The sequence below is a fragment of the Lycorma delicatula genome, chromosome 12, assembly GCF_047948215.1.
Source record: "Lycorma delicatula isolate Av1 chromosome 12, ASM4794821v1, whole genome shotgun sequence".
Classification (NCBI taxonomy): Eukaryota; Metazoa; Arthropoda; class Insecta; order Hemiptera; family Fulgoridae; genus Lycorma; species Lycorma delicatula.
Genome location: NC_134466.1, coordinates 59,549,646 through 59,560,742, shown reverse-complemented (window position 1 = coordinate 59,560,742; position 11,097 = coordinate 59,549,646). Strand labels below are relative to the sequence as shown.

Below are 11,097 nucleotides of genomic sequence, written 5' to 3'. Positions count from 1 at the left end.
ATTCTCATTTTTGACATTAAAAAATTTTCTAATACACGATAGTAAAAAATAAGATTAAATAAATGTATGAAAAAAAAAATATATGTTGAATAAACTATAAAACGTAAGCTTCGTTCTTTTATGCGCCATCCTTGAAAAAACTATGTGGAAATAATTTTGAATTTTCATTACAGTGACGTTATTATGAAGAATTGAAAGGAGAGTGGAAAAAGTGTTAATAAAAGACCAATTTGGTTTCAGGAAAAGTATAGGAACAAGGGAAGCAATTTTAGGCCTCAGATTAATAATAGAAGGAAGATTAAAGAAAAACAAACCGACATACTTGGCATTTATAGACCTTTGTTTCTTTTTCCTGTTTAGCCTCTGGTAACTACCGTTTAGATAATACTTCAGAGGATGAATGAGGATGATGTGTATGAGTGTGAATGAAGTGTAGTCTTGTACATTCTCAGTTCGACCATACCTGAGATGTGTGGTTAATTGAAACCCAACCACCAAAGAACACCGGTATCCACGATCTAGTATTCAAATCCGTGTAAAAATAGCTGGCTTTACTAGGACTTGAACGCTGGAACTCTCGACTTCCAAATCAGCTGATTTGGGAAGACCCGTTCACCACTAGACCAACCCAGTGGCTCAGCATTTATAGACCTAGTAAAGGCATTCGATAACGTAGACTGGAATAAAATGTTCAGCATTTTAATAAAATTAGGGTTCAAATACAGAGATAGAAGAACAATTGCTAACATTTACAGGAACCAAACAGCAACAGTAATAATTGAAGAACATAAGAAAGAAGCCATAATAAGAAAGGGAGTGCGACAAGGATATTCCCTACCCCCGTTACTATTTAATCTTTACATGGAACTAGCATCTAATGATGTTAAAGAACAATTTAGATTCGGAGTAACAGTACAAGGTGAAATGATAAAGATGCTACGATTTGCTGATGATATAGTAACTCTAGCTGAGAGTAAAAATGATTTAGAAGGAACAATGAATGGCATGGATGAAGTCCTATGCAAGAACTACCGCGTGAAAATAAACAAGAACAAAACAAAGGTAATGAAATGTAGAAGGAATAACGAAGATGGACCACTGAATGTGAAAATAGGAAGAGAAAAGATTATGGAGGTTAAAGAATTTTGTTATTTGAGAAGTAGAATTACTAAAGACGGACGAAGCAGGAGCGATATAAAATGCCGAATAGCACAGGCGAAATGAGCCTTCAGTAAGAAATATAATTTGTTTACGTCATAAATTAATTTAAACGTCAGGCAAACATTTTTGAAAGAGTATGTTTGGAGTGTCGCTTTATATGGAAGTGAAACTTGGACAATCGGAGTATCTGAGAAGAAAAGATTAGAAGCTTTTGAAATGTGGTGCTATAGGAGAAAAATCAGATGGGTGGATAAAGTAACAAATGAAGAGGTATTGCGGCAAATAGATGAAGAAAGAAGCATTTGGAGAAATATAGTTAAAAGATGACAGACTTATAGGCCACATACTAAGGCATCCTGGAATAGTCGCTTTAATATTGGAAGGACAGGTAGAAGGGAAAAATTGTTTAGGCAGGCCACGTTTATAATATGTAAAACAAATTGTTAGGGATGTAGGATGTAGAGGGTATACTGAAATGAAACGACTAGTACTAGATAGGGAATCTTGGAGAGCTGCATCAAACCAGTCAAATAACTGAAGACAAAAAAAAAAATAATATAATAATTCTATCTTTACTGAATCAAAACGTTACTGACCATATAATTAACAAACAAGTACAAATAAATAATCTGCAAATAAGAAAAAGATATGGTAGCATATAAATGTGGTAGTCTGTAATTCAATAAAGATAATGTTAATATTAATTTTTGATTTGAAGCTTTTGAATTGCGGTGCTATAGGAGAATGTTAAAAATCAGATGGGTGGATAGAGTGACAAATAAAGAGCTGCTGCGGCAAATAGATGAAGAAAGAAGAATTTGGAAAATATAGCTAAAAGAAGAGACAGACTTATAGGCCACATATTAAGGCATCCTGGAATAGTCGCTTCAATATTGGGGGGACAGGTAGAAGGAAAAATTTGTGCAGGCAGGCAATGTTTGGAATATGTAAAACAAATTGTTAGGGATGTAGGATGTAGGGGGTGTACTAAAATGAAACGACTAGCACTAAATAGGGAATCTTGGAGAGCTGCATCAAACCAGTCAAATCACTGAAGACAAAATAAAAGACGTTATATTTTAAAAGTTGTACTTTTTGAAAAATTAACTGATTAGTGTACATTTAATTTTAAAATAAAAGTTAAAAGAATTATTCTGTTTCTTTGAACAAGTCTTCAAAACTTCTGAAACACATACAGCGAAAGCAACCTTAGACACGGTTACAATTTTTATAACAGAATAATATTGGCGATATTTTTCAATCAGAAACTTTTCAATTCGAAAATAATAATACATCGTATAAATAATGTTTCTTCGGTATTATTAAATATATATATTTTAATTGTATGTTTGCATTCTTATAAATAAGTTTTAGTCTTTTGATATCTTCAAAAAATATGTTTTGGATTCATTTTTTGTAATTTACTGTATTCTAGATGTTTAAAAGATCCGATGTCTTAGATTTTGAACCGTTGCCAGAGACAAGATCTTGTGTGGCTTAGAAGTCACAATCAGTTGTGTTAGATAGTATATTTTTTATATGTTTAGATTAATACGATTTATAAAAATTCACAGTATAAAATTAAACACATATCAAAAAAAATAGTATGAATTGGCTTCGTACGAATATTAATTCTATGTTAATTTAAATCTTTCAATTTTTGATGAGTGATTAAATATATATATGTCACACACACACACACATATATATATATATATATATATATATATATATATATATATATAAATGATTTTAATTATTGTTTGAGTTGAAGTATAAATATGTATTATTGTATGAAATTTACGTAAATAAAGAACTGAACTGAATTCTTTCACGGAAGAATAATTTTTTATCATGTGGTATAGGGAACGCGCTCCCAATCACGGTACGATCCACTAATAGTGCGATTTGATGTGTTTGTTGATTTCAAACTACAGAACAAACGTTTCTATTTCCTATTTAAAATGCTAAGAACACTGTCAAGTTACAATTTAACAAAGTATAGTAATTTATTAAGTAGCTTCTGTAACCAGAGTAGAAGTTTGTCTATAACTCCAGTTAGTAGAGTCAAAGAAAGTGAGTATAACCTACAACAGAAATAAAACGTTCTGTTATATATCTTTTAAGTACTATTTTGTTGAAAAATTTGAAGGAGGTTACTTATTTATTATTACAGTAAAATGTATCTGCTACCAGCCGGATAGATTAATTGACATTTTGAGGTTAGAAAGCAGTGTTTGTAATTTTTATGAAGGGTTATATTAACCTATTTCGGTGTGTTTTACCCGTTAAAATTTATAAGTTAATTATCATTTTCGCCGCTGACTGTCACGAAAAAACACAAGTTTAACACCAGAATTACTATTTTTGAATTAACTACATATTCATTTATGAAACTTAATGTTTTTTTATTAAATATATATTACATTTTACGTTTTCATTGTTAATTGTCTAAAGTATGTCTTATCATTTTATACTTAGCTAACTGTAAATTAAATCTTTGAACTCTGAATATTATTTATTTTATAAATGAAAAGTAGTTTGCTAAAACTAGAGTGTATGTTTTAACAATGTAGATTGATATTATGCTTTAGATGAATATTTGCTGATTTGGAAATAAAATATCTAATGTAATGAACTCATAAAAATAATTAGAAACTACTTAACAAGATTACAAAGCGGCTCCATCAAGTGCTACAACCTTTTAATGTATTTTTCTTTTTTTAATGGTAATGTTTCATGAAAATTTTCAGACTACTCAATTTCAGAAAACTATTCGAGTTTTTATACTCCTACCACCTAACTAATGTTAATTTTAAACTATGCTTTAAAAACGCTTTGCTTTATCTGCTTGGGATTGATGTATCATTTTGGAATGCAAAAGTGGTGGGAGTTTCACAAATTCTCCCTTCGAATCACAGAGCCTGGACAGTGTCCCTTGCTGCTGTATGATTCTGTTAATCGGGCGTGTTTCAAGGGTTTATTTTTATGTCAGGTCTAAGTTTCAAGTTTTGTTATATTTTATGGACGGATTTGTGAACAGCATTCCATATCTGTTTGGACCAGCATTCTCAAACCCAATTCTGGGTCCGACCGCAGGAGACTAGGCTTTTAAAACCTGTGCTCCCGATGTAATTCCCCTTCAGATCGTCCACTGAAGTCCTTTTGATGCTAACGCTTCATAGGCTAGCAGGAATACGCCACAACGGGGCCCTAATTCTTTGGAGAGAGCAACTCCCTCTTCTCCAGAGGGAGTTCCAATTGCTGATTTGATTTAATTAATTGTAAGAATTGAAATTTTTTTAAGGTATGAATAAAGGAGAAGATGATCTTCATCTACTTCTTCGGTGGCTGCCCTTCATGTTGCTTCTCTGCTGGGCTCTTTTTCCGGACTCCAGTCCGTGACGGTGGGTCGCGTAGTGGGTCTTCTTTCTTCTTTTTCTTCTTCAGATGTTCATTTTGTGTATGAGTTCTCCTTGAACTGTAATCATATGATACTGCATATAGAATTACCCATTACAGAATAATTCTACACCTTATTGCTGTAGTAAAATGTACCGATATGAAAACTAAAATGTTTTGATTTCCAAAAAAATTGTAAAATGTTATGGTCATAAACTGTTCAATTTCTTCAAAAAAGGTATTTCTTATAAGGTAAATTGAAATGTACAAAAGAGAATCTGTTTTAGTTCGTTTCATGGGTGAATATTACATAAAACAATAGAATACTTAGTCTAATGGTTGGAACAAGTACTTGAAGCTGCTATGGGTTATGGTGTGGAGGCTTCTGCATTTAAACTTTTAAGTATCACTTATTCTGCTTAACTCCCACAGCTGTTTGGGGAGACAAAACTTTCATGTCTCACTCTCTCACGTTTATGAATTTCTAAAAACATCAAATTGTGTTTATATTTGAACATTATCTAACAGTAATGTTAAAAAAAATGTAATATGTCTTTTAACATTTATGTGTTAATTATTTTGAAAATATTAGTTAATAACATTTCCAGCACTGCGGTAGTATTAATAAAACACTTTCATAATCTTAGTGGTTATAAAACCACTTCTTTTATGTCACATATTTTTTACTGACTGACTTCATTTCATTTTGTCTTATACTTTTCTGGCTTTGCCAGTCAAGTCATGATAACAAAAATAAGATTTAAGCTTCTAAACTGCCAAATTTCGAATAACAAAATTCTGGAAAATTTAGGAAAAATTTATTGGTGAAGAAAGGAAACAACGTACAAATTTTTAAAATAAAACTTTTCTGTGTTTAAGATCCAGTGTTTATAATTTTGCAGTGTGTAGCCAGATTTCATTTAACTTTGTACAACTATCAATACTTTTGGTTGTATTATGAAACAATCAAGTTATCACTTGATAGTTTCACTATCAAGTTAATACAATATTCTATTGTATTATAGAATATAAAAATAATTATCTATTTTTTGTAATGACTTTCCAGTTGTAGTCAACAAAGAAGGTAAAAATACAATAATAGAAGGTGTTATATTACCATCACCAAGAGAAGGTTATATGTTAAAAACTCTGCATTTACATGAACATGAGAAAGAAGCATGTCCAATATGCCGGCTTAACCTTGATGTCAAACATACGGTAAGATAGTACATAATACATTTTTTAGCAAAAAACAGATTTTTAAATATATCTTATATTTATTTACTTGTTGAAAAACTTTATCAGATTTACCTCTTTCAAAAAAGTGTTTTCTGTTGAAAATACATCAATAGTAATAGTTTTTAAACTGGAATGTGTTCTGGTGCATGTGTCAGAAAATGTAGGTTTTATAGAAAATTTTCTTTAATGTCTTCCTCCTTCTGGTAATGATGAACCTTCAGGATGACTTTTTATCTTCTGAATATAGTTTACAGATACTAAATCAGATTGACAGGAATACGGGTAACACAAAAAAATCTCCCACAGATTGGTGCAGAATGTCTGCTATTATAGTGGGAGTGAAATCTGTGAGCTTAATTAACACCAAATCATCAGTTCTGTAACATTGATTGTGGAATTTTTTTTTCTTTTTAATGAGTAGATGGAAATGGGTCCATGATATTAATCTAGAAAGAAATTATTACAGAGAATTTCTGTTCCACAACATGGTGTCTCAGCTAACAAAGGATATAGAATAAAAATTTCCTATTTTGGTTAAATTTTAAACTTACTCTCAAACAACATTATGATTTTATTTTTTACTAGCAGGTTCGGGCTTGCTTCGCTCATCTGACCGTCTAGTGAACGGGCTACAGCCCCTGAACTCATGCATTGTTAATTACCCTCATGGTTATGATAATAATACTGATAAGTAACAATTAAAGTATTAGGTTTTATAGAAACCTGTAAAAGAACCTAAATTACAAAAGACAGAATAGCATTAACTACGGTTACTAAAGTTCACAGACCTTGATGAGGAAGACTCCATAACGTATTTCAGTTGCCATGATGATAGAAATATAATAATGAATTAAACTGATTAATTTTTTTTCATTAATTGATATCTTTATTTCATAACTCCATCCCCAAGGGGGGCATAGAGCCTCGATCTATGACTTAAAACCTTCTCTGTTTTAATGTACCTTCCCAACGTGAATGTATCCTGCAAATTTGAAAGACTTATCAAGTCTTACGCTAACACTGTTACACCTCATCCAAAAGATAATATGACAAATTAAAACCTTGATATTCATTTCTGTGCTACTAGTATTTACTACATTTTTATTAAAAATTATTAATTTAAACTACATCAGAAATATTATATTATATTAGTGAACAAAAAACTTGTCAGGTTTTTAAAATAATTACTTAACCGTATCACATTATCCTGTTTGTATACTTTGATTATTTACATATAATTGTAATTTAATTTTTTGACTGGTATTGCTGGACTTCATTAATTTCTATTCTGCTGTAAAATTACTATTTATTTGGTTATATTTTTTCTGAAACAGGATGTGTTAATTCTAAGCCAATTCATACGTTCTGATGGTTGTATGTTGCCTCGTAGAGTTACCGGGCTGTGTAGGTTACAGCAGAAGCGTGTGTCAAAAATGGTTACAATGGCTTTAAAAGCAGGTAATGTTAATTTTTACTCTGGTAAAATAGAAGTTATTTATTTAAGTGATTTTTTGACACTTTTTTTAACTTCTGACAGTTGACACTTCAACTGTTGGTGAATTAACTGTTTTGAAATTTGCAAATCTGCATCAAGGAGCTATTGCAATGCACTATTTCAGTATTTTCACTTATTTTCATTTTTTTTATAATTTTCATTGAGTACTTTTCCAGACTGGATTTTTTTTAAGGATTAATTTTAAAACATAAATTAGCTATAGAGGTAAACATTTGCTGTTCTGTCATTAAAGTAAAAGTAGATATTCTACCACTATTAATCTGTCTGTGTAGATTCTGAAACTATTGTTTTGGTAACTTTTTAAATAACTAGACTTAAAGATTAAATTTTGTAAATATGTTAATTTTTTGTGTTTGGAATATCTAGAATATGAGGAGAGTGTAAAATAGTTTAGATTATGTTTTGAATGCATACAAAAAATATCTGATATTTATATTTAACACTTTTTCTATTAATATTATTATTTTTCTTTATTTTCATAAAACCATTGTCATAATTATATTTATACACAAAGTAAGCTAAAAATCAGTTTATCTGATTACTAACAAGAAAAGATTTAATAATAAAGATGGTAAATTTTTACGTATATACAGTAGAACGCCGATTATCCAGATTGACCTTTTCAAGGCCGAATCTGAATAACTGGAAAATTAGAAAAGGTTTATAATGTATTTCAATAAAATTAAAAAGATACTCATAACATACATACAATCTAATGAAAAAGGGATGTTAATATAATGAAAAAAATCCAATGAGAAGAAATTTTCTAATAAAAGTATCAGAATCTACAAAAATTTCAATGATAGACGAAAAAACATTTTTACTTTTTTTTTTAGTGTAATAACATTTCTTGAATTGCCTTTTTTTGCGTACATTACAGATCTGTAAATATAATTTTTCTATCAGCTTTAAATAAATTACGCTTAAAAAAAAATTAAGGGAAAATATATTAAAAATTTGTAAAATTTATAATTTTGCGTGGCCATACCTGTGTTAGAATGATTTTGCTGATGCTTTTCTTTTATAAATAACCTCAGGCACATCCCAAATTAATGTCCAACAGTAATTAGCTACCATGTTAGTATTCCATTTCCCTTTAAAGCACCTGTCCATCACCAAAATGTCTTGGTGGAAACACGTTCACCTGTTCATCACTTACGTCTCCGAGGTTGTCCGGGAAAAATCCAGATGTGAGTGGAAGAAATGTATTTTCAAAGACATATTACATCCCATAGCTCTGTATAAAATAAGAAGTTGATTAACAATATTGTGGTAATTGTCGCCCAAGCTGCACTTTCTACATTATTTAACATAGAGTTAAATACGTCATCTTTGACCAGCTCTCTTATTTGAGGACCAACAAATAAATATTCCTTCTTCAATTTTTCCTTCACTTACATCGGAAATTTCTGCTGATGGACAAATGTCAGGGACTATCCTTCTTCATTGCTTTTACAAAATTTTTCATTAATCCTAGCTTGATGTGGAGAGGGGGTAAAAATATTTTTTTGGGTTCAACTAAGGGCTCATGGATCATTACCATTGCTGATGATCCTTTTATCAACAATTTTAAAGTTGCAGTCTATACAGCCGGGTATCTCTTCTGTGAACTTGCTTATATTTTTAACATCACAATTCATTTCATCAGTCTCGCTAGACGTTGATTTTTTTTTTTTTAATTTCATGCTGTTGCCAGTACTCTTCAAAATTCTATTCATCAGCCAACATATAACAACAGGCAGTCTTAAAAATTAATGTCTTTTATAATCTTAATGGTGCCACTTACCAGACAAAATAATTTTTTTCATTAATTGTTTGTGGTAAAGGTATTTCAGTGGAATGATATAACTCCTTGATCCATTGATTATAAATTAGTTATAACTTTTACAGGTAAAAACAGAATTTTAACTTTACATCCTCTCTTTCTAAGCAGCCTTCTTAAGGGTAAGTAGGTGCATTATCTAATAACAAAAGAATGTTCCCATTTTTACCAGTAATCTGCAGTATTATCATACCTGTCCAAAAAATTAACACTTTCAGGCCTAATCAGTGTAGTTTTTTATAATTCTTAAACTGTTTACATTTACACAATAAAATTTTTAGATATCTATGTACAGAGTAAGAAGAAGATGAAATGGAGTATAAAAAGTTTAACCTAAATAAATTAGTAATATACATATTTATATATACATGCAATTTTTTTTCAGTTTCTTTGTTTTATTTATTTGTTTTTAATTCTTTTTTTCTTATTTTAAAGGGTTAATGCCTAATCGTGCACCAGCCAACAGTAAAAGAGATCCATCAAATAGGGATAAATTTAAGAAGAATCACAGATATTATGATGAGACTACAATAATACCTCCAGCCCCACTACGTGTTAGAACTAATTGATTTTTGTATTATATTGTTTAATCTTTATGTAAAAATTGAAATAGAAAAATAGCTGTTCTTATGAAGTATGTGTGATCATTTCACTTTGTCTTAAGTTGATTTATGTTCCTTTTTATATGATTTAAATTTAAATTAACTTGTAGAAAAAATTTATTTATAAATTTATCTTGATTTTGATAAATTTACCTTTTCTCAGGAAAATTTCACATTAATTAGCTTGTGTTGTTAGTAAAGTGAATATATATATATATATATATATATATATATGTACTATCTAGCCAGAACCTTGGGGCTCAGGTTAGCCCAGGTGAATCCCAAAGCAAACTCAGGGGTTCCTTATGGCCAAGGGGCCTACCCCATAGCTGCAGAACTTGTTTCACTCACCATTTCTAATTTGCCAAGGGTACCAACACCCTAAACAACCACAGAGCTTGCTTTGGTCACCATTCCCATCTACCCAGAGAGCTCTAAATATTGATAAATAATAATTATAGTATTCAGGCTTTATAGAAACCTGAAAAAGAAACTAATTCACAAAATATAGAATAATAGTAACTACTATAACTAAAGTACATATACGTATGACGATGAAAGATTCATAACTTATTTTTTTGCCGTAGTGGCGGATTTATAATAATGAAGTAAAAAATTCATTATTTTCTTCCATAATGAATATCTTTAATTCACAACTTTACACTCCTTGGGGATGAAATAATGAATATTTTTAATATCTTAACCTTCAAGGGAGCTAGGACCTCAGTTGATGGCTTAAATCCTAGGATATCATGAATGTATCTTGCAAATTAGAAAGTAATCAGTCAGTTGGTTCTTGCTTGATGCTATAACAAACAAACAACCTTTATAATATATACATATTTCTGAATAACTATGATCTGTTAGCTCAAGAGTGTACCTGATGCACGCAAAAGTTAGCCTTCAATCTGCTAACAAACACTCTGTTTGAATTTTGAAAATCGGATTATTGTTTGCAGATATATAAGACCACTTCATTGCACCTACCAAAACAGCACCCAGGGGGTACCCCATTTGTTACCAGTTGATGGTGATGATTGGTCTAGCCTCCCAGAAGGTGCTCGCATAACTCACCACTCTAACCTCACATGCAATCCCCACAAGAAGCCCATTATTATTAAATAGAATTTTTTTAAACTTATTTAATATTATTTTATTTAACGTAAATTTAATTCTATTATTTGTGTAATATTCATTCGATGATTCAAATCATTCAGTTCAAACCCAGCTCACACAGTGATAGGGGCTCACAGTTCATTAATTCAATTCAGTAAAATTTGTGCTTCAACTGGCAAATCTCCTCTTTTTTATATATGAATATATATATTTTTTTCAAGATGAAATTTATGTAAAAA

General features: G+C 30.4%; 1 protein-coding gene across 1 annotated transcript; it reads left to right on the top strand.

Moving 5' to 3' along the window:
• The first annotated feature begins 3,001 nt into the window (after positions 1-3,001).
• On the top strand, positions 3,002-9,774 carry mRpS18A (mitochondrial ribosomal protein S18A). The gene is made up of 4 exons (XM_075379571.1): positions 3,002-3,237; positions 5,630-5,781; positions 7,137-7,260; positions 9,576-9,774. The coding sequence occupies exons 1-4, from the start codon at positions 3,126-3,128 to the stop codon at positions 9,707-9,709; spliced, it is 522 nt and encodes a 173-aa protein (XP_075235686.1). The 5' UTR covers positions 3,002-3,125; the 3' UTR covers positions 9,710-9,774.
• Positions 9,775-11,097: the final 1,323 nt, after the last annotated feature.

Excerpts from the sequence above, each read along its gene's own strand:
- mRpS18A (XM_075379571.1), top strand. The coding sequence starts at position 3,126 with ATGCTAAGAACACTGTCAAGTTACAATTTAACAAAGTATAGTAATTTA. Across the intron at positions 5,782-7,136 it reads ACCTTGATGTCAAACATACG|GATGTGTTAATTCTAAGCCA; the intron begins GTAAGATAGTAC and ends TTTCTGAAACAG. Across the intron at positions 7,261-9,575 it reads TACAATGGCTTTAAAAGCAG|GGTTAATGCCTAATCGTGCA; the intron begins GTAATGTTAATT and ends CTTATTTTAAAG.